Here is a 24135-nt window from a genome sequence, read left to right on the forward strand (position 1 = left end):
TGACACATGCTCTACGGCCATGAGGGGTGTACAATTTTTAAATTTCCTTAATAAAATGTCATCATTGCAACACAATAGATAAAAGATTAGGTACATAAAGTATTTGATATCATATAATCAATTCTTACCTATAGTCATTTGTATAGTCAAAGTCCTGCTTGTTATGTGTGGGCTTCAGATAGTTACATTCAATAACACCGACCACACCAACGCCCATGTTGTTAGCCTGCAAGAGAGTATCATGGTATCAAGATGAGTCACTGAACCCTCCGGCAATACAACCCTTAAGACTATCACAGGCAGGACTCACCTTCAGCTGACAGCCGACTCTCATGTAGGCCTTTATCAGCCTGTTCTTGTGGTACATCATTATGCCGTAGTGCTCTTTATTCCGACAATTGTAACCAAAAGTGATTTTTACAGGTTTATGCTATATAACGTTAAGGAGAATACAACTCTTACATAGTGGATCAGAAACTCAGTTAGTAAATTCCGCCTGTTTCCGAATTAGATCCGCTGCCGTGATCTGTACAGGCACGATGGGCACAGCCGGAGGACCAAAGGTTCCCCCCATCCCTACACTAGAGCATTATAACCAGCACCCACTGCTGATGGTGCCTTTCACTGGACTTACCACTTTGTGCTACTAAGAATGTGGCAACTAATGTAAGGGAAGGAGTAAAATAAAACATACTTGTGTGAAGCTATAGCTGAGCATGTGTAGAAGTCTCCTGAAGAAGTTGATCAATTATAAGGATACAGATATGGACTTAGGTCTGTAGACATCCTTTTCTATATGCGCAAGGTTCTTGGAAACGAGTTGCGTTTGGACTTTTTGGCCTCGAATAATGATCTGCATCCGCGGCTTCAGATACAAAATGCTGCAATAAGCCTGTGAGGAACAAAATACACAGATATAAGATTATACACTGTTAAAGGGAATCGGTAAGGTGATTCATGTGGGCAAAACAGGCTCCCTTATAACAATACATTAAGCAGGTCCGCATCAAAGAATGGGGGTGCCAATGGGTTGCTAGGGCTGTCGGAGGGTAATACTTACCTTTCGTGGCCTTCCTGGCACCAATTTGACTGATCAATGAAGCATAGCATTCCTATTCCTATTACAAGGCCCAATAATAAAACAGTAAACGAGTGCCGATCTGCTAGATAGGCGCTCGTTTACCGAGCTATTACACGGGCTGATTATCGGGCAGCAAGGGCTACACGGACATCGTTAGTGATGTCCATGCAGCCCTTGCACTTAGTTTAAAATAATAATTATTAACTCACCTTGCCGCGTTCCCAGGCATCCTCTAAGGCTTTCCGCGCTGTTTGCAGCTCTGCTCTGATCTTTCTAGTTGACAGGCCACCAGTGGCTCAGCCAATCACTGATTGAGACAGGCTGTGGCCAGTGATCGACTGAGCGGCTGGTCTCGGTGGGTGATTGGAATAGATAATGTCATGATTTGCCCTGATTTGTGCAAAATCGAGGGGAAAAAAAGTAGCGATTGTTTGCAAATCATGAATATGCAAAAGAAGAGCCCATGGAGCATCATTGAAGAGTCTCAAAAGACAGGACTAGCCAGATATCCCTCCGGGAAGGACCCAGACAAGAGGTGGCTCCTGTTTTGAGACTCTTCAATGAGGCTCCACGGGCTCTTTTGCATATTCATGTTTCCCAGGGGGCAATGCACTGAGCGCTTTTGCTAGCAGCCGGCAGTGACATCCCTGAGATCAGCGATCTGTTTGCAAATCATGGCAGAACTGTAGCCAGGTACAATACAACACTGAAAGTATAAGTCTGATTGGGTGGCCATGGGCCCCGGGGCTACTGCCCAAAAAGGACCTCTTGTAATCCACTACTGAGTTCAACTCTGCTTCCCACAGCTGTTCAGCCTGCACAGTAGACATCACTGGGTTGTACACTTGGCTTTTAATTTAACCACTGTTAGCCACACATACCCCATAAGGGTAAGTAATAATGATTTAAATGCTTGCACAATATATTTGATTATCGAACAATCATTTTCTTTTTCATCAGTTGATTGCAGGCCCCTTTACACCGGCCGATTATCCTATAAATGCCAATAATCACATATGAAGGGGCCTTTTCTGCTTTACCATTGTGATTTCTCAGAAAGTAGACTCCTCCAGCTATTCCCTGTCCTGCTTCCTTTGACTGACAGGTCTCCCCCCCACTCCCCCATACACACACATAGGGCGGGTTCACACTACGGAATTCTCGCGGACAAAGTCCGTGGAATTCTGTCAGCTGTCCGCCCGCACATCTGGGCGCCTTTCCGCCGGCCCCATAGACACCATTCTATGGGCCGGCGTATTCCGCTATACGCTGAAAGAAGTGTCATGTCACTTCTTTTAGCGGATCGCGGAATATGCCGGCCCATAGAATGGTGTCTATGGAGCCGGCGGAAAAGCGCGTGCCCGTGCGGGCGGACAGCTGACGGAATTCCGCAGACATTGTCCGCGAGAATTCCGTAGTGTGAACCCGCCCATATAGAGAATCCCATCCATCAGGCACAGCAGGATGGGGAGCAGCCAGAAAAATCAACCTCTGACTTTTTGTCCCAGCTTGTCTGTAAGCAGTGATTGCTCTGAAATGCTCTGAAATAATGTTGCTTCTCCGTAAACTATCGCTCAATGTATTGAGGATGCACACTATGAATTTGTTTCATTGCAGGTGCTGTATAAATGCTCCCACACCAGCAATATTATTGGTTCATACTGCTTGTAAAACCAAGTGTGGACCCAGCGGGCTCCATGAATCCATTACTGACTCTCTTATCAGGATTTTCACTGGGGGAGGGCAGCTGCAAATGTCTGTGTGACCCTCTTATCAGTATGGGGGGAAGGAAGCCAGCAATGAGCAAAGAGATGGTAAGAGGGGGGGGGGGGGTTTGTGATAGCATTATGGTGGCCGTCACCTACAAAGATAAAGATACATACCCTCAGAGAATAATCACTGTCAGGAGCTACAACATCGGTCCTTTCTTGCTTCTTATACCCCTTCCTGAAAGTTCCATCAAACTCCTCAGGAATTCTTATGTCGTACTTATCTGTATGGAAGTCAAATTCTGTAAGCCCGTTTTTATCCCTAAATGGGGAAAAAGTAAAAGTGAAGAATATTGGCAGAAGAGTTTTTTGTGTCTATAGAGAAGAGGAGAGAAAAATCTTACAACTTAAAGGCAACCAATCACGCTGAACATGCCCCTAATGATAAGAAAACGTTATGGTACATTACCCAGAACACCTCCCAAACATACCCTTGTACCCTCCGTGTTTACGCCATAATCTTACGTTTCTGAAGTATGTATGTAGTCACAGTCCTGGGAGGTAGCGAGCGCTGTAATCACGCCCAGAGGGGCATGATTGAAAGACCGGCGCTTCGCTGACGTCACCCGGGGCCTGCGTTCCACGTCGGTGGCGTGGAGCCATCTTTAGCACACCGCGCAAGCGCAGTACATCAGTGTCTTGTCCTGCCGTACTGTGTGCCGTGCTAAAGATGTCGCCGCGGTGCGGAACGTAGGCCCCAGGTGATGTCAGCGGAGCGCAGGTCTTTCAATCACACCCCTCTGGGCGTGAGTACAGCGCTCACAACCGACCAGGACCGTGACTACATACTCCCACTGTGACTACTTACACCTAATTACCATACAGCAGTGCTTCTCAAACTGAGGCAGGCCTCACCAGTGAGGCGCCCCCTAGTTGTTGGTGAGGCCCAGCTGGGGAGTCAGTTTTCACAAAAGTAACTATGATCTGCTCAGGCCTTTTGCTGTTTGCAAAAATCTCCATTTTAGCAACATTATTAATTTATTTTGTACTTGATTTATTAGTATATAGAGCTTGGGAGATGGGTGAAAGGCAGCCCCAGCATTATTTTCAGCTTTTTAAAGGACTTTCACCACATATGTTGAGGCCCAGGCATCCTCTTTGTCAAGCTGGTGAGGCCCAGGCATCCTCTTGGTCAAGCTGGTGAGGCCCAGGCATCCTCTTGGTCAAGCTGGTGAGGCCCAGGCATCCTCTTGGTCAAGCTGGTGAGGCCCAGGCATCCTCTTGGTCAAGCTGGTGAGGCCCAGGCATCCTCTTGGTCAAGCTGGTGAGGCCCAGGCATCCTCTTGGTCAAGCTGGTGAGGCCCAGGCATCCTCTTGGTCAAGCTGGTGAGGCCCAGGCATCCTCTTGGTCAAGCTGGTGAGGCCCAGGCATCCTCTTGGTCAAGCTGATGAGGCCCAGGCATCCTCTTGGTCAAGCTGGTGAGGCCCAGGCATCCTCTTGGTCAAGCTGGTGAGGCCCAGGCATCCTCTTGGTCAAGCTGGTGAGGCCCAGGCATCCTCTTGGTCAAGCTGGTGAGGCCCAGGCATCCTCTTGGTCAAGCTGGTGAGGCCCAGGCATCCTCTTGGTCAAGCTGGTGAGGCCCAGGCATCCTCTTGGTCAAGCTGGTGAGGCCCAGGCATCCTCTTGGTCAAGCTGGTGAGGCCCAGGCATCCTCTTGGTCAAGCTGGTGAGGCCCAGGCATCCTCTTGGTCAAGCTGGTGAGGCCCAGGCATCCTCTTGGTCAAGCTGGTGAGGCTCAGGCATCCTCTTGGTCAAGCTGGTGAGGCCCAGGCATCCTCTTGGTCAAGCTGGTGAGGCCCAGGCATCCTCTTGGTCAAGCTGGTGAGGCCCAGGCATCCTCTTGGTCAAGCTGGTGAGGCCCAGGCATCCTCTTGGTCAAGCTGGTGAGGCCCAGGCATCCTCTTGGTCAAGCTGGTGAGGCTCAGGCATCCTCTTGGTCAAGCTGGTGAGGCCCAGGCATCCTCTTGGTCAAGCTGGTGAGGCCCAGGCATCCTCTTGGTCAAGCTGGTGAGGCCCAGGCATCCTCTTGGTCAAGCTGGTGAGGCCCAGGCATCCTCTTGGTCAAGCTGGTGAGGCCCAGGCATCCTCTTGGTCAAGCTGGTGAGGCCCAGGCATCCTCTTGGTCAAGCTGGTGAGGCCCAGGCATCCTCTTGGTCAAGCTGGTGAGGCCCAGGCATCCTCTTGGTCAAGCTGGTGAGGCCCAGGCATCCTCTTGGTCAGGGGCGTAACTAGAAATGGCTGGGCCCCATAGCAAACTTTTGATTGGGACCCCCCCCCCCCCCCTTGATCGATCGATCAACCACTACGCCATCAACACACTCAGCTCTACACAGGTTCTGTACACCAAATACATTACAGTGCAGTTATATCAGGTGACTCACAGGGGACGTCTTCTCTGATCAGAGTTCTTCCCTTTTCATTTTCTTCTCCATCTGTCCTGGGCCATTATGAGAACTTCTCCGAGCCACGAATCCACAGAATCTGCCAGACAAACATATTAGGCTCCTTATACTGGCACCATCCTCATCTCTATACACACTGCACATCTGTATTGGCCCCTTTACACCCTCATTTAGTTAGTGTTAGGGCTACCATGTGAGCCCCTTATAGTATATGCCCCTCTGTGTATTCTCCCTTACAGATGCCCCAGTGTTAGCCCCTTATAAATTACCGCCCTGTGCTTTCCATCCCCCTCATAGATGGTCCCCCATGTTGCCCCCCCCCTTAAAGATTCCCCTCATGTTGTCCCCCTATAGATGCCCCTTATGTTCTCTCCCTAGAGATGGCCCCCTGTATAATCCCCCTATAGATGGCCCCTTGTAATATCCCCCATAGATGCCCCCCTTTATTATCCCCCATAGATGCCCCCCCTGTATTATCCCCCAGAGATGCCCCCCCTGTATTATTCCCCATAGATGCCACCCCCTGTATTATCCCCCATAGATGCCCCCCCTGTATTATCCCCCATAGATGCCACCCCCCTGTATTATCCCCCATAGATGCCACCCCCCTGTATTATCCCCCATAGATGCCACCCCCTCTGTATTATCCCGCAAAGATGCCCCCCCTGTATTATCCCCCATAGATGGCCCCCTGTATTATCCCCCATAGATGGCCCCCTGTATTATCCCCATAGATGCCACCCCCCTGTATATCCCCATAGATGCCCCCCTGTATATCCCCCATAGATGGCCCCCTGTATTATCCCCATAGATGCCACCCCCCTGTATATCCCCATAGATGCCCCCCTGTATATCCCCCATAGATGCCCCCCTGTATATCCCCATAGATGCCCCCCCTGTATATCCCCCATAGATGGCCCCCTGTATTATCCCCCATAGATGCCACCCCCTGTATATCCCCATAGATGCCCCCCTGTATATCCCCCATAGATGGCCCCCTGTATTATCCCCATAGATGCCACCCCCCTGTATATCCCCATAGATGCCCCCCTGTATATCCCCCATAGATACCCCCCTGTATATCCCCCATAGATACCCCCCTGTATATCCCCATAGATGCCCCCCCTGTATATCCCCCATAGATGGCCCCCTGTATTATCCCCCATAGATGCCACCCCCTGTATATCCCCATAGATGCCCCCCCTGTATATCCCCCATAGATACCCCCCTGTATATCCCCATAGATGCCCCCCCTGTATATCCCCCATAGATGGCCCCCTGTATTATCCCCCATAGATGCCCCCCCTGTATTATCCCCCAAAGATGCCACCCCCCTGTATATCCCCCATAGATGGCCCCCTGTATTATCCCCCATAGATGCCACCCCTCTGTATATCCCCATAGATGCCCCCCCCCTGTATATCCCCATAGATACCCCCCCTGTATATCCCCATAGATGGCCCCCTGTATTATCCCCCATAGATGCCACCCCCCTGTATATCCCCATAGATGATACATAGATGTATCATCCCCCTTTGCAAAGCAGATCAAAAAAAACAACACAACTCACCTAACTCCCCCGTCGGCTGTCTTCTCCGCTTCTCCCCAGGGGGCTTCCTGGGGGGTGTCCCGGGGATTCCAAAGCAGCACTGGTACCGTAGTCAGCGTCCGCCCGGGCTGGTACTTCCGGGTCACGGAGCGTCTGTGCCGGAAGTACAGGCCGGGGGGCGGACTCTGAACTCTTTGGTACCTGTGCTGCCGGGGATAGGACTGGATGACAAGGGAGACCCCTCGCGCGTCCCGTCCTATTTCCGGCAGCACAGGTACCAGAGAGCTCAGAGTCCGCCCCCCGGCCTGTACTTCCGGCACAGACGCTCCGTGACCCGGAGGTACTAGCCCGGGCGGATGCTGAGTCCGTTACCAGTGCTGCCCCCAGGTACCAGGACACCCCCGGACCCCAAACAGCTGCAACACCCGGGAGGCCTGCTCGGCCGCCGGGTGCTGCAGACTATGTCAGCTCCGGGGGCCCGCGCCACGGGCCCCCTGATGCGGCGGGGCCCCGTAGCAGCCGCTACGGCGGTAGTTCCGCCCCTGCTCTTGGTCAAGCTGGTGAGGCCCAGGCATCCTCTTGGTCAAGCTGGTGAGGCCCAGGCATCCTCTTGGTCAAGCTGGTGAGGCCCAGGCATCCTCTTGGCCAAGCTGGTGAGGCCCAGGCATCCTCTTGGCCAAGCTGGTGAGGCCCAGGCATCCTCTTGGTCAAGCTGGTGAGGCCCAGGCATCCTCTTGGTCAAGCTGGTGAGGCCCAGGCATTGCCTTGGTCTGTTGGGTGAGGCTCCAGTAGAAAAAGTTTGAGAAGCACTGCCATACAGCACAGGACTTCAGAAATGTAAGATTATGGCATAAACAAGGAGGGCACGGAGGGTATGTTTTGGAAGCTATGTTTGGGTTTCCTCATCATTAGGGGCATATTCAGCGTGATTGGTTCCCTTTAAGTAAAGGTCCCCATACACATTACAGCTATCTACCTGACTGTTTAATGTGTATAGGGGCCCCCTGACAGATGATGCCGGGAAGAGAAGGATCAGCCATGTTGGATTTCAACTGCCCAATCCATCTGTTCTCAGAGCAATAAGCCGTTGACAGAAGGATCTAACAGCAACTTATCCCTCCTCACTTCACCCAGGGGACAGAGCCAAGCACCTATGTATAAAGGAGGGGTCAGCTGTCAACAGGGCCACGTATAGTCAGATCGGCAAATTAAAGATTATTAATACATCTCACACAGAAACAAATGGATTTAAAAAAAAAAAAAAACTTGCATTAAGTTTCAGGCTGCAATCTTCATTCTTTCATTCTCCCCCACCCCAATATACAGCCCACTCCTAGTTCCTAGAGAATAGATGCCATGTCTGTCTCCAGGATGCTGCTGCCTTCACTAGCTCTCCTGTATGAGAACACCTTCATTACTGTACAGATCACAAAGAGATGTTTGCTAGTTTGTAACCTACTCCCCCCTGCAGTCTGTGGTCGCTCTACAACTGCCCATGGCCTGTGTGATGATCTCATCCTCCCCCCTAAAAATTCCTCTTCTGATGCCTGTGTGATTTGTCCTCCTCGGATGCTTACCCCTCCCCCACACTCTGAGCCTCATCCCTGCTGACAGCAGAAACAGACAGAGGGCGGCCAGGTGCAGTGTGCTGTCAGATCTAGGTAAGAGGCGGCAGCACAGCCACCTACCGATATGTGAAGGTGATATGCACAAGTACAGCAGCCAAAAGAAGAAGGAAAAAAATAAATAAATAAATTAAAAAAACACACACACACACACCACCGTAAAACTGTCAATATCCTTTTAAGGTGCAATTGCTTGATTTGTGTTTCATGCTTTTTGCCCTTTAAATGAACTGACACAAAAATTAATGGGAATGTGTCACCTAGATTCTTTGGTTATTATCAGATCTAGAAACAGATAGAAACAGATACATGCTAATTCTTTTTTTGCACATGATTTAGAGCACAGACATACACCTGTCACACTGTATAAGGAGAATGTGTGGATTAAAGGGGTAGTGCGGCGGTAAAGAATTATTCACAGAATAACACACATTACAAAGTTATACAATTTTGTAATGTATGTTATGTCTGTGAATGGCCCCCTTCCTCGTGTCCCACCACACCCACCCGTGTACCCGGAAGTGTGGTGCGCTATACTCACCTGTCACCTGCTGACACCCGTCTCCGATCTTCATTCAGTGACGTCTTCTTCGGCCGGCGAACAGCTCCGAATGCCGGACGCCCTCTGCAGCGTCATCCGATGCTCAGCCGCGATTGGCTGAGCATAACTGTGCTCAGCCAATCGCGACTGAGCAGCTGATGACGCAGTCGCGTCATCAGCCGCGATTGGCTGAGCATAACTGTGCTCAGCCAATCGCGGCTGAGCACAGTTGTGACGCGGAGGAGGGAGGACAGGCGGCAGCAACTCGGCCGTCCGTCCGAAGATGACGTTTGGCACAAAATGGCCCTCGACACGGATCAGGTAACGTATAATGCACCAACACTTCCGGGTACACGGGTGGGGGTGGTGGGACACGGGGAAGGGGGCTATTCACAGACATAACATACATTACCAAGTTGTATAACTTTGTAATGTGTGTTATTCTGTGAATAATTTTTATGCGCCGCACTACCCCTTTAAATAAAGGAACAAGGCTAAAGGGTTAGGAACCTATTACACCAACAGATTTCTGACCAATTTAGGTGACAGATTTTTTTTTAAGCCAAAGCCAGGAATGGATTTGAAAAAAAAAAAAAAAAAAAAAAAAAAAAAAAGGGAGAAATCGCAGTCTTTTCTTTATGACCTGTTCTCTGTCCATAGTCTGTTCCTGGCTTTGGCTGTAAAAATCTGTCAGATAAATTGGTCAGATGTCTGTAGGTGTAATAGGGCCCTTAAAAGAAGGGAAGGTTCTTTTGCTTCAAGTTACCTCCCAGCGAGAAACAAGCCTCAACTCCATTTCCTAATGCTGCGTTTACACGGGAGCGTTAATTCGCCCGATCGTACGATTAACGATTTCGAAGTAACAATTGTTTTTTTATAACGATCAGCGTTTAGACAGAACGATATATCGTATGGAAAAATCGTTTTGCGATCGATTAAGCCTATCTCGCACATAGGTTAAAATCGGTGGACGACCGTTTACACGGAACGATCTGCAATTTTTTTGCGAACGACGATTTAAGAACAAGTAAGATCAAAATGAACGATTTCTCGCTCGTCTCGTTTGCTGCGTTTACACGTACGATCATTCGAATTCGATAGTTATCGCGCAAATTCAAACGATAAACGTTCTGTGTAAACGCAGCATAATGCACAGCCGTCCAGCATGCGGCTCTCCAGCTATTGCAAAACTACAACTCCCATCATACCTGGACAGCCTTAGCCAAACGCTGAGTGTGATTCCGGCCTTATAGAGACAGCTGAAAGCCTCAGAGTACTTCCTACAACAATTCTAACAAAACGTTTATCACGCTAGGGAACCCCTACCACAACTCTATCTATAGCTATAGTAAAAGTGACTGCTGTTTTCTAAAATGATGGACTCCTGTTGACAAACATTCTACACAGCAGTATTGCGGTCCCTAGTTTTTATATCTACTGCTGCCATTTCCTCACAGCTCTTTGGCGTCTGCGTCTGGTTCACAATCTCCTCCTTTGCCATGGCTGATATAGTTTATAATGCCCCCATTTTGCATTCGGCATCTAGAGAATACGGTATTACTATAAAACATGTAGGCATACCTTCTTAAATTCCAGATGATGATCCTTGTTCCCTTTTTCCCAAAAATTGCATCCAGTTCTGTCAGCAGGGCGCTTTCAGTTTTCAGAAGAGAATGTTTCAAGATTGCCTTGAGATTCGCATCAGAGTTCTGGGTCTTCACCAGATGCTGTTTGTGGAGTCAAGGAACTTACAACATTGTCTATCTATTCATCTATAGAATGATAGGGGGTTTCCCCATCATAGAAAACTACACCAAATCTTTAGGGTAACATCACTTTTTTAACGTCCACCGATCCTGAAAATAACTGGTCTACAGGGCTGGCGCTACAGACCATCCGTGTAGGGAAGTGCAGCATAGCTCCCATGCCGATCAAATGAGCGGGACCATGCTGCAGCACAGACCATAACACTATTGTGCAAGAGCAATGAGCGATCTTTGATTGGATCCCTTTAACAACCTAATTTATTTACATCCAATGTTTGATAATCTAGATACCCCCATGGGGGCAATAGAGACAATGGGGGAGATTTATCAAACATGATGAAGTGAAACTGGCTCAGTTGCCCCTAGCAACCAATCAGATTCCACCTTTCATTCCTCACAGACTCTTTGGAAAATGAAAGGTGGAATCTGATTGGTTGCTAGGGGCAACTGAGCCAGTTTCACTTTACACCATGTTTACATAAAAAACAAAAAAAAACGAATGCAAGACCAATGTAAATATAAATATTTTTTATTATTATTATTAGTATATCAAAAAAAGATTATTTAAAAATACATAATGGGGGGGGCTGAAGCTAATACAAATCCCCATACAAACGGTGGATCAAAGAGTTCTTTATACATAAAATGCTATATCAAAAGGTAGGAAAAAAATAGACAACCTACATATACAAACATATATACTGGGCACTGGGTTGGTACTACATACAGCAAGTAAATAACTCCCACAGTGGGTATATGGCAGAGAGACATATAAAAAAACGCCATAAACACATAGTAGATATTACCCATACATGTCCTTAGTATATAAGTCCACCTCACCGTACACCCGACGCGCGTTTCGCGTGTTGCTTTCTCGAGGGTGATGATCACCCTCGAGAAAGCAACACGCGAAACGCGCGTCGGGTGTACGGTGAGGTGGACTTATATACTAAGGACATGTATGGGTAATATCTACTATGTGTTTATGGCGTTTTTTTATATGTCTCTCTGCCATATACCCACTGTGGGAGTTATTTACTTGCTGTATGTAGTACCAACCCAGTGCCCAGTATATATGTTTGTATATGTAGGTTGTCTATTTTTTTCCTACCTTTTGATATAGCATTTTATGTATAAAGAACTCTTTGATCCACCGTTTGTATGGGGATTTGTATTAGCTTCAGCCCCCCCCATTATGTATTTTTAAATAATCTTTTTTTGATATACTAATAATAATAAAAAAAAATATTTATATTTACATTGGTCTTGCATTCGGTTTTTTTTGTTTTTTGTGTTGGGTAGTTTCGGGTGCGCATAGACCGCACTATTTAGGCCTTTTGGTAGGACCATGTTTACATAGTAACATAGTAAATAAGGTTGAAAGACGACTAGAGTCCATCAGGTTCAACCTAGGGAAACCCTACTGTGTTGATCCAGGGGAAGGCAAAACCCCCCACAAGGCAGACGACAATAGCCCCACCACAGGGAGAAAACTCCCCCCCCCCACTCCAACGGTGACCAGACTAATCCCTGGATCAACATATCACTGGAAATCTAATGCCCATAACTTGTAATATTTTTCAAGAAAAGCATCCAGGTCTCCCTTGAACTTATTTAAAGGGGTACTCCAGCAGAGGGGCATTTTTTTGCTCCAGTCCCCAGTTCCTGGTGTCTGACGTGGGCCCGAGACGATACGTAGACGCGAGGCTGGTCTTCACGCCGCGGCTGCGGCGCTCTTCATATCCTCAAGTCCATAGATGCTCTCACCCTCCAGGTGACCGGAAGTGATGGATCCATTGAGGATGACCCCTTGTCATGGTTACAGACCTGTTTCATAAATCTCCCCAATGTTCTTCTTTTCTAGAGGAAGAATTTTGCATATTTTCCTACCTGTAATACGCTGGATCTCTGCAGGGAGAATAGTATCTTCCAAGAACTGCACAGCCAGCTAGTATGCCTTTGCTTCAGTATAGAGGAGCGGAAAAAACACACAAAAGATTTTCCTGAGTCAGACACGATGTTACAGAGTACAGGTATATCACACATGTAAATGCACCTTACTAATATCTGTGAGTAATTTACCCCTAGAGAGTTCTGTATGGCGCCACATGCACATTCACTACTTGCAATAAAAAGGATATTTTGCTTGGTGAAAGAGATGATGGGCACAATGACGTGTTCTGCATTGATAACTTCCAGGTAGGTCTGAGACAACATTCCCACGTGCATCCCAGACTCGTTTTTGGTCAGCACAATAGCGTCTCTGCCCAGGCGCATGGATCCAGATTTAAAACCATTTCCGTAAAGGCCAACAGGAACATGACCCTGTACTGCAACCTTGTCGCTGAACCCAAAGCTGAAAGAAATAAAGAATTAAACATGTCAGAACCTCTTATGTTCCTTGAAATTTGTAAGCCCATGTAGTCGCTTTTTGCTTTTGGCTCTCTTCAGCCATACCCCCCTCCATTCCATAGACTTCTATGGGCAGCTGTAACCCTTACGCGGGTTGATAATATTGTTTCCAAACTCAAGACAGACTTGCATAGTTACCAACATTTGAAAGGTTTTTCCAAGGACTTTCAGCTTATACTTCCAGGAGTGTGGCTTATTGTGGCGGTGCCACCTGGGTATGGTTTGTGGGCATGTGGCTGGTCAATGGTGGGTTGCACCATTTTTGCAGAATTTTCCCTATATTTTCTTTATAGTATAGATCTTACAGTATGGAAAATACAGAGGGAGCATATTACACAGCCCAGTATCAGGCCCCCATCATAATATAAACCCCAGTATCAGGCCTAGAGCAAATTATACACCCAGTATCAGTCCTCCAGCATATTACACGCCCCAGTATCAGACCCCCAGAATATTACACGACACAGTATCAAGCCTAGAGCAAATTATACGCCCAGTATCAGGCCCCCAGCATATTGCACACCCCAGTCTGCACAGAGTATGTAGTATCACCTAATGGAATAGCGAGCCCACTGTAGGCATCCTCCTGTTAGTTATCATCCTGTTAGTTAGAAATCGCCACATCTGGTCCCCACCGGGGTCTGCACCGTAATGGCGCTGATCCCGCTCGGCACTCTATTGCTTTCGGTTGCAATAGCCAAAAAGCAATACAGTGCCTATCTCAAGAATCTATGCAGTATATCTATACTGCATAGATCTCTATAAAGAGATCAGAGCAGTCATACTAGAAGTCCCCTAGGGGGGCTTCTAGTGTGTGTAAAAAAGTAAATATTTTTTTTTTTTTTTTATAAATAAATAATCCCCTTCCCTAATAAAAAGTTTGAATCACCCTCTGTTCCCTATTTTATAAATAAAAATAAACAAACAAGTTTGGTATCGCCGTGTGCATTATCACCTGAATTTTTAAATTAATCACGTTCCTGATCTCGCACGGTAAATGACGTAAGCGCCAAAAAAGTCCAAAGTGCAAAATAGCGCATTTTTAGTCGCATCAAATCCTGAAAAATTGTAATAAAACGCGATCAAAAAGTTGTATATGCGCAATCAAGGTACCGATAGAAAGTACACATCATGGCACAAAAAAATTACACCTCACAATGCCCCATAGAACAAAGGATAAAAGCGTTATAAGCCTAGTAATAGAGCGATTTTAAAGGAACATTAATTTTTTTAAATAGGCTTTAATTTTTTTAAAAGCCATCAAATAAAATGAAAGTTATGCAAGTTACATATCGTAATTGTACCGACTTGAGGAACATATATAAACAAGTCAGTTTTACCTGCCCGCTTATACGGGCTTCTGGCTCCAGGTGGCTGCATGCTTTCATCAGTCTTGGAAAGTTTCGGTCCCTTTAGATCCCCTAACATACCTTTTTAATGTTACGCCTAAAACACTGGTAAAAACCTACCAAACTGATGCTACAGATACGTACAGCAGCTAAGGACCCTCATCCCCCGCAATTGGAGGCGGACATCCCCTCCATCTTTGAGGACCTACTGGCTAGGGGTAAAAGAAATCAGGGGGCCTTGAAAAGACTCACCGCATCCCTGAACAACCAACTTCCATTGTTTGAATCGTTTGGGCTCCCTGGGAAGCTTGACTGCGGGCGCTCTGGAGTACCTCCAGAATAGAGTAGAGTATTGGATAGGTGACCTGTACCTCCCCCCCCTCCTTTTTCCCTGCTTTTCCTTTATGTGTTTTACCTAGTCTGCGTGTATTTGTGTTTTACCCTTAGTTTATACTTTGTGGTGGGGCTACATATTGTTTTTGATAAAAACTGCCATAGGTGTATTGATGGTTCTGGCTGATATATGTTTATTATGGTAGCAATGTTATGTGTCTGTTTTCTAACTTTGCATTTAGCCATACACCCAAATTGGTATGTGTTTGGTAGCCCTATCTACCTGTTTACCTTGTTTTTCTTCTAAAAAATGTCAATAATATTACATTTATAAAAAAAAAAGAGTAAGACTCAGTAGCTCTTGGATGTGCTCAGAGACATTGGTCCTGCCAAGCGTCCACCATTCTGTCGTCCGACGGCAGAAAAAGGAACAGGCTTAGCGGTACCAGCACAGTCCTGGTCCAGTGACACGCTACCTGCAAAGTCACAGCAGCAGAGCTGGAGAGAGAGCTTGATCAGACACTATGACCAAGCCCATCCTGGTGAGTAACCGCTAGAGAGACGGAGGAGACACTATCTGTCATTCGAGAAGGAAAAAGGATTTGGAACTGTACCTGACTCCTACAATGGTGAGCAGATACCTGTGAGACGTCGGGCTGGGAAAAGAGCCTACTTACCTGCCACTCGCCACTCGTGATTACAAGACGTGATTACAAGTTTTATGTCCAGGAACCCTACAAGCCAACTGCATCACAGGACTGGAACGAGACCTGGGAAGAAGTACCACCACAGGAAAGCTCTGGAGGAACAAGTTGTTGTGGCTAAAACCACTAGATCCAAAGCTCCATCACCAACCAGACAAGATGTCAGAAAGAAACCTGCTGTTGCAGCCTCTGTTGCCCCTCCTGCTGCACTGGTCCAGCCCCAAGTCACCTACAATTTCACCTACTGTGACCACAGCTCCAGCACCTGTCACTACCACAGCTTCTACCATGACAGAGGAGTGTGTCTGTTGCAAAAGATTTGGATCCAGACGAATACTTCCAGCACAGCCAAGGAAGAAATCTACTAAGCTGGCCCCTCGATGCTCTCAAACCTTCTGAAAAAAGTGTCCCCCAAATGGATGCTGAAAAGACTTTATGCTGTCCCTTGGGCAGTTCGGCTGAGCTGCTCTGTTGAGCCACGTTGGCTCCTACAGTTTGTGTGTCCCCAGTTGCAACACCCTTGTTTAAGATCCTGCACCGGGCTTAGCTGTGATCCCCTCTCCTATATTCCGCTTTCTTGTGAGAAAGGATCCTCACCATTGCTGTTTTTACAAGGAACTGACGCATCATAGCACCACTTAGGGTGCATATGGACAGATGCTTCTAGTACCCCAAAAGCAGTGGCATAGCTACCATAAGGCAGGGAAGGCGGTTGCTATGGGGCCTGTGGAGGGAGGGGGCCCAGGGAAGATAAGAGCCTCCTGTGTCCTTTTGCGTAACCCCTTATTTACTGCAGTGTGTAAGTGACCGAGTGTTCTCTAACATGCTGCAAAACAAAAAAAGGGTTAATACAGAAGACAATTAGCTCTCTGCCTGACTACTCTGATAACCTCTGACCTCTGTTCTCTGAGCTCCTGCAGAAGTCAGGGGTTATCAGTGCAGGAGTAGCAAGGAGAGAGCTAATTGTCTTCTATATTAACCCTTTTTTGTGTTGCAGCATGTAAGAGAACACTTGGGTCACTTACACACTGCAGTAAATGAACAAAAGGTAGTCTGCTCCTGCACCTATGTATATAACCATAGGATTCTGCCTCTGGCCACAAGAGAATTTTTTTTTTGGTCACATCTGTGTGTGTGTATATATATATATATATATATAATATATATACATACATACATACATACATACATACATACACACACACACATTAGTGTGTAGGGGAGGGGGGGGGGGGGCTTATACAGTTTTTTGCTATGGGGCCCAATGAATCCTAGCTACGCCCCTGCCCAAAAAGGTTTATGGTGGAACGATTTCAGTAACAAAACAAAATTTTTATATATATTGGCTCTTATAAGTATTTCTAAAATATAATGTATTCTCATAACCCATGCTGGTGCCTTACAAACGTCCAGTCCTTTTTCTCAAGGTGTTACGCCACCTTTTTTCAAGTGGGGGAGTAATGTGGGGTCCCACTAGGGGTGTTACTGTAACATACCCGCACTCGCAAAAGTCCGTACTTTTGTGGTCATATTATGATGAAAGTAGTATTAAGAGTTGGCCACTAGATGTCGCTGTATAGTGCAATTAGTATTAGAAGCCGCACAGCTGAATGATACGCAAGTGGTTATTGTGTTTGTGTTACCAAAATCTGTAGACCAGTAGGATTTCAGCTTTTTTCTTTCCTATCACCTCTCCTCTCTGTTCTTCTATTGCACTCTTTTTGCCCAAATGCTGTAGAAGAAATTAGTCCCATGGGTGGGGGAAGAGCAAGAGTCTTCTGTTTGGGACGGTTTGGAGGAAGGACGCAACCTAGACAACTCTACACAGCGGTCCTATCTGGGCCCTGGCCCTCTGCCAGGTCCCTGAGTAGTCAGCCTTAGCCAGTACCCCGCATGGGTAGGACGCAAGACAGTACACTGTTACCAACCTTCTCACAAGTACCTACACCAAGCACTATGCAGTGTTAAACCTCTCAGGAGAGGACCAGCCAAAAGATCTCCTTGTCCACCATGTGGGTTGAGGTTAAGTCAGAGAGCAGGTCAGTATCCACTAAAGAGCCAAAGAGCCAGGAACTGATCCAGACAGAGCAAAGTTGCATTAAGCCTAGGAACTCTGTCTTGCAGTGGGGGTGTCAGTAGGGAACCCTCAGCATTCCGTTCAACCCAGGTAACAAGACTTGGCTCCTGTGTCACCCATTAGTACGGTTTGGCCAACGCTAGTGGGCATAAGGTGGTGTGAAGACTGATTCAAAGGTCAATACACGGGCACAGGTGTTCTTATTATTCTTATTCTCCTAAGTATTCTACCTCATCCTCCAACATCCCGGCAGAACACATTTCTACATGGGTTGAGACTCTCACGGCATCCTCCTCTCTGCTACTTTACTTCAACAAAACTCTATTGACACATTTATCTCCTACACTGCACTTATCCTACAGATCTGGTCGTCCTATGTTCAAGCCTTTATTGGAACTTTGTCAAGTGTAGGTCAAAGAGATTACCTACTACACATTTACAAGTAGTAACTAACTCAACGTTATTCCAAGAGTCTGTGATTATTCATCACCACCTGCACAGTGCACACCGCAACCTTGGGACACTTCCTCTTTCTGTGGGTGGCGGGTCCTACTATCCGGGAGGGTCATCACAGCGCTCTGGCCATCTGTGACTACATTGTTGGTGACACTATGGGCCCTATTACACAGCACGATTATCGTGCAGAAAATCGTTATATCTTTTGAATTTAAACTATAATCATTCTGTGTAATTGCAGGCAACGATCAAAAAATCGTTCGTATGTCGTTGATCGTTGACTTAGATCTGAACCTAAAATTATCGTTAATCATTCGCTAATCTTTCGCTGTAATTCCACGTTCGTTTGCTCAAGTTCTGCATTTTTTCACTAATCGTTCAGTGTATTTGCACACTGCCCATTGTTTTGCTGGGATCAGAAGCAATAAACGATCATAGTAACGATCGCAATAACAATCATAGTAACGGTCGTATCTAACGATTATCGCTCTGTGTAATATGGTGAACGATTTCTGGTTAACAATAAACAATCTCGTTTGCGATCGTTTATTGTTAGTCGTTAATCTTTAAAAATCGCTGCGTGTAATAGGACCCTAACCTAAGGGACCCAGTAGCCACCCGACAGGACACCGACCACAGGGGAGAAGGGCTCAACCGGCCTTACACACTAAAAGCAGGCGCGACATCACACCTGTGTGCCCACCAGGCACTGGCGTCACGTGACAAAACCCTAAGGTCCGGCTGTATCTTGGCCATCCACCACAGGAGTGGTGTCACACTACAAAAACTAGCAAGTGACCGGCCGCCTCTTCGATATATCACCACACCGGGGGGCTACACCACACAGTTTTATTGAGGGAATTTTTTTAGAGGAAATACCCAATGTTATATTAGATGAAAAATACCAATACCTAAGAGAAGAATGAATCCAAAGGTGTTTAAGGATGTTGTTCAGGAGGAGGTGAGGCTGGCCAACCATTACTTCAGACAGGAGAGAAGGGTGGAGGTGAGACTGGCCAACCATTACTTCAGACAGGAGAGAAGGGTGGAGGTGAGACTGCCAACCATTACTTTAGGCTGGAGAGAAGAGTGGAGGTGAGGGCACACGGACCATGACCTCAGGCTGGAGAGAAGGGGTGGAGGTGAGGGTGGCCAACCATGACCCAAAGGGTTCACTTAGTTTCCTTGCAGCTTTTTGTGTGGATGGATGTAGAGTAAAGTAGAGGGACATGTGGTTATATTGTTGGGTGTCATACGTGGACTTTGAAATTAACCTAAGATGTGAGGGGCCCTTCGCAAATACAGTGGAGGAGAAAAATCAAGTGGGAGAACTACTCCACTGCCTAAACTCATTACAGTAATCCTCCTCTGGACGTCTGCCCTGTCTCAGCACTGTCAGCTGACGCTCAGCATTGGCGGCACTATCAGGATCGTCATAGAGCAATCCCAAAGCCGAAAAAAAAAAAAAATCGGTCAACTGGCAGTAGTTCAGGAGAGTCAGGTGGCAAGGAGAAGGCCCATTCCTGTGGCAACCCTTGGAGAAGGGACATAACAATGTCCACCTTCTGAGCCTCATCTCCAGAGGAGCGAGGACGCAATGTGAAGAACAATTTAAATCCCTCACGGAATGTATAAAAGCTTCTCCTGTCCCCCGTGAATTTTTCTGGGAGTTGAACCGGCGGCTCAGGAGGTGTCTGGGAGGTCATAGTAAACTGTCGGGGTGCGGTCTCCTGTTCCTAGACCCTTACAGCAAGCCCCTGCACCATAGTGTTGAGCCGCTGCATTTGGTCCACTATATTGGTCATGGCGGTCCTGTTGTCCATGAGACAAACAACAGTTTGGGCTGGCTATTCTGTCAGGACAGGGAGCTACAGGACAAGACAGTGGGCCCTAGGTCTCAACCCACCCACTGTCCCTACCTACTTGCCTCAGTCGGCTGCGGACAACCACGAAGGTGTTCCCTATGCTGTATATGTGGAACACAGAACAAGACAGACAGACAAACACAATATGGGATAGTAAACAAGCCAAGTCAGAACCACACGGACAACGCAGTACAAAATCAGCAACCAAATCGGATAGTCAAAGGTCAAGCGGAAGGTCAAATAACAAGTCGAGCAATCAGAGGCCGTTAGGAAGGGAATCGCAGGAATAGACAGGGTATTAAGTTAATAGCCAGGGCTGGGACTCTGCCTCAGCTTTGTTTTATGCTGACCAAGAGCCCAGTCCGGATCCCTATTGGACTGGCACTCTGATCTTCCAGGTTACAGACAGGCAGAGAAACCCGTCAATCACAGAAACAACACAGGTGATTAATCAAGTCCAGAAGCTTCTCAGCTTAACTCCTGCATTGCCGGAAGCTGAGAAGCAAGCGGGTGTGGCACACAAAAGCAACAACAGGCCCAGTTCACACCAGGCTACTGCACATTCCTGACAGTTCACACTTTAAATCCTTTAAGGAGTATCTAAGAGAGGGCAAATTTAAATTGAATTTGATGGAAAAACCACCCACTACTTACGCCTTTTCCTACCTGATTGATCCTGCCTGCTAAACAGTGACTTTTTCCACCATTTTCACTGTCTGTTACTTTTAGCTGTGGTGTGTATCTTGGAGATACAATAGATGACCTGACAGCCCTGCAAAATACAGCCGACGACACCTACAGCAAGTTTATATCTACAAATTATATGGTTCGAAATGGACAACACAAGGATCCTACTAATAATTTATGCCTGACAGCATTGCGGTGAGAACAAGGTAGATGAGGCAGGCGTGGAACCTCCCAAAAATGATGCCTGACACAGCATGGTGTTCGAAAATCAGTGAACAAGGTAGATGTGACAGCAGTTGAATGTGCCAAAAATTAAGCCTGACACAGTTGGCCCTTAGAAAAATTGGATGTTGGGTCAGCGTTTGGTTAAGAATAGAAACTGTAGGAGAGGATACATGAATAATTTTCATGTGGAGCTGCTTTCCCCTGTTGAACAGTTGAATTCAGGTGAAATCCAGGATTTATTTTTATAAACGTCAGCCTGTCAGTGGACAGGCGAGTGCGCTTATCAGTGATGATGCCACAAGCTGCGCTGAAGACCCACTCTAACAACACATTAGCGGCAGGGCAGGCCAGCACCTCCAAGGCGTAAAGCACCTGGGAGCATGGTGGTGGTGGTGGATCTGAATCCCTTCTTTCCCTGGAGGGGCCAGGCTGTGGGGAAGGAGGCTGAGCTAATGGAGCAAGGGTTCCACTTCCTTGGGTAGCGTGGGTGGACTGCGTGGAAGACTGGGTGGTGGATAAGTTACTGAACACATTATCCGCTATCCACGTCATCACCTGTTCACGCTGCTGCGGTTTCAATAGAGGTCTACCCTAAGACCCTGTAAGTTGCGAGAAGCTAGGAAGTGGACGTCTGCGGTGTGCCACTGCTCCCTCCTCAACGGGTGCTACTGTGTCTACCTGCCCTGAACCACGACCTCCGGCAACGGCATCACTTGCAACACCATGTCCTCGTCCTCGACCCTTACCCCTGGGCTTCACCATTTTTATGGACACTGCACAGTCAAGACTGAGATAGCTGCACTACAGATCACAGCAAGCCAAGAAAATATATTACTCAGTCTACTTTTGGAGGTAGTCGTATAGAGTCTGTGTGTAAGTGGTGCTATATGGTGTATGCCACCCTCTTACACATCACAATGAGCAGTGAGGTAAGATATGGCTGCACTAAGAAATAATAAAGCAACCGTGTAGACTGGCTGTAGATGACAAAATATACTGGTCACTAGTCACTAGTTTCTGGAGGTTGTCGTATAGTCTGTGTGTAAGAGGTGGTATATGGTGTATGCCACCTGTTACACAGGACAACGAGCAGTGAGGTTCTATGCAGCTGTACTACAAATCACAGCAGTACAATGTACAACAGCAGCTGAACCAAACACAAAAAATATAATAGTACTGAGCACTTCTTAGGGGTGTGTATGCAACACCTAATATCCCCCTTCTGCCAGCAGCCGATCACCACAGTGTGCTGCTAAAATCGTGGTAGCTGCACTGCAAGTCCCAGACGGCAGTCTGTAGTAATACAAAAAAATATATAAATTTTAAGCCCTTACAAGGGTTGTTGGGTTCTTTGTCTAGTATCCCTGCCTACAGGAACGCTAATTCCCTTCTTAAAAATGTCACTGCTCGCTCATCACTAAGCTGGACCTTTGTGGATTGTCACGTGACGCCAGAGCCTGGTACACACCATCATTCCTCCAAAGTACACACCATCACTCCTCCACCACCATACTGTACACACCATCACTCCTCCACCACCATACTGTACACACCATCATTCCTCCACCACCATACTGTACACACCATCATTCCTCCACCACCATACTGTACACACCATCATTCCTCCACCACCAAACTGTACACACCATCACTCCTCCACCATTAGACTGTACACACCATCACTACTCCACCACCAGACTGTACACACCATCACTCCTCCACCATTAGACTGTACACACCATCACTCCTCCACCACCAGACTGTACACACCATCACTCCTCCACCATTAGACTGTACACACCATCACTCCTCCACCACCAGACTGTATCCACCATCATTGCTCCCCCACCAGACTTATCCACCATCATTGCTCCCCCACCAGACTTATCCACCATCATTGCTCCCCCACCAGACTGTATCCACCAAGCCTATATCCATTCCCCAGAATATCCGATAGTTGAAACTGATTTCAACCAAGTCCAATGTTGTTGGCCATACACATGAGGAACTGTCATCTGTACACCTGTTGCGCAGATGGCTATCACTCTTTATGCCCATGTGTGCGGTCGGCTCGTGATTTTGGAGGTGGTGAGCCATGTACAGATAACTCTGGCACCAGCTTTTCTCCCTGAAAATAAAAGGATTGGGAAGCTAAGATCCAACACGCCAGATCCTTTTCTCCATGAATGATTGGAAGTCCGCACTACACAACAGGTTAATCCCGGTTCAGCGGTCACACATCTGCTGTGTACAGCCAGCTTTATACTCCAGCTGGCCATGGCTTTGAGACCATCAGAACCTTAATTATTATCTGCAGGCTTCGTGAAGGACTTTGCCTCAGATCAGAGATGTAACCTAATGTCATAGAAGAATAAGAATAAACCAGCAATAACCATTCACCTCACTTGTCCTTTTCTACCAGGAGACATGAACTCATCACAGGTGTTCGGCTCCATTCCTCCCGAGTTCCTTCTTGTCGGACTCTCGTGGGTTGAGGACAAGGCGCTTGCGGTATCAACCCTGTTCCTGTTGATGTACCTGATGGCTCTCTTTTGTAATTTCACCATCATTGTGCTCATCAAGACAGACAAGAGGCTGCAGGAGCCGATGCACATCCTCATCTCCCTGCTGGCCATCGTGGACCTCAGCGTCTCCTCCTCCGTCATCCCTAAAGTCCTGACCATTCTGTGGTTTGGTTCCACCACAATCACCAGTTCTGGGTGCCTGGCTCAGATGTATACCCTCTACAGCTTGATGAGTCTCCAGTCTTCTCTTTTTGCTCTGATGTCCTTTGACCGCTATGTGGCCATTTGTCACCCACTTCGACATTCCACTATCATGAGCCGGACTTTCATGGCTAAATCTGTGGTCTTCATTGTGTCCCGTAGCTTGGTGTTCATCATTCCTCTGCCAATCCTGGCGGCTGGCCTGACCTTCTGTCACCTGAACATCATCTACCACTCATTCTGTGAATTTGTTGAAATCTTGAAGCTTTGCTGTGGAGACATGACGTCCATCTTCATCTACTTGGTCATCCTTCTCTTTGTCTTCCCAGGAGGAGACAACGGCCTCATGATTTTCTCTTATGCACAGATCTTGTGGGTGGTTTACATGTTGAAGTCTTCTCAGGCTCGGTGGAAGTCACTCAGCACCTGCAGCTCCCACGCCATCTTGCTCTTGTTGTTCTACGCGTCCTCTACGCTTCCTCTTTAATCTCTTCATTTTCTATCCCAATTCTCCCCTTTATGTGAAAACATTAAGTGAGGCCCTGAGTTGCCTCCTGATCCCTATGA

The 24135-nt window shown here is 47.2% G+C and overlaps 1 protein-coding gene across 3 annotated transcripts in view; it reads right to left on the minus strand.

The window, feature by feature from the left end:
• Positions 1-24135, minus strand: part of MORC3 (MORC family CW-type zinc finger 3) — a 64622-nt gene that overhangs the window by 13161 nt on the left and 27326 nt on the right. For all 3 annotated transcript variants that reach the window (XM_069945412.1, XM_069945411.1, XM_069945413.1), the window contains 6 exons: positions 12875-13090; positions 10550-10696; positions 2965-3112; positions 761-892; positions 311-430; positions 129-226 (listed from right to left, as the gene is read on the minus strand). In XM_069945412.1, coding sequence (XP_069801513.1) covers positions 129-226; positions 311-430; positions 761-892; positions 2965-3112; positions 10550-10696; positions 12875-13090 — 861 coding nt within the window. The remainder of the gene's footprint in view (positions 1-128; positions 227-310; positions 431-760; positions 893-2964; positions 3113-10549; positions 10697-12874; positions 13091-24135) is intronic.

The sequence above is a fragment of the Dendropsophus ebraccatus genome, chromosome 11 (genome assembly GCF_027789765.1).
Source record: "Dendropsophus ebraccatus isolate aDenEbr1 chromosome 11, aDenEbr1.pat, whole genome shotgun sequence".
In the NCBI taxonomy this organism is placed as follows: domain Eukaryota; kingdom Metazoa; phylum Chordata; class Amphibia; order Anura; family Hylidae; genus Dendropsophus; species Dendropsophus ebraccatus.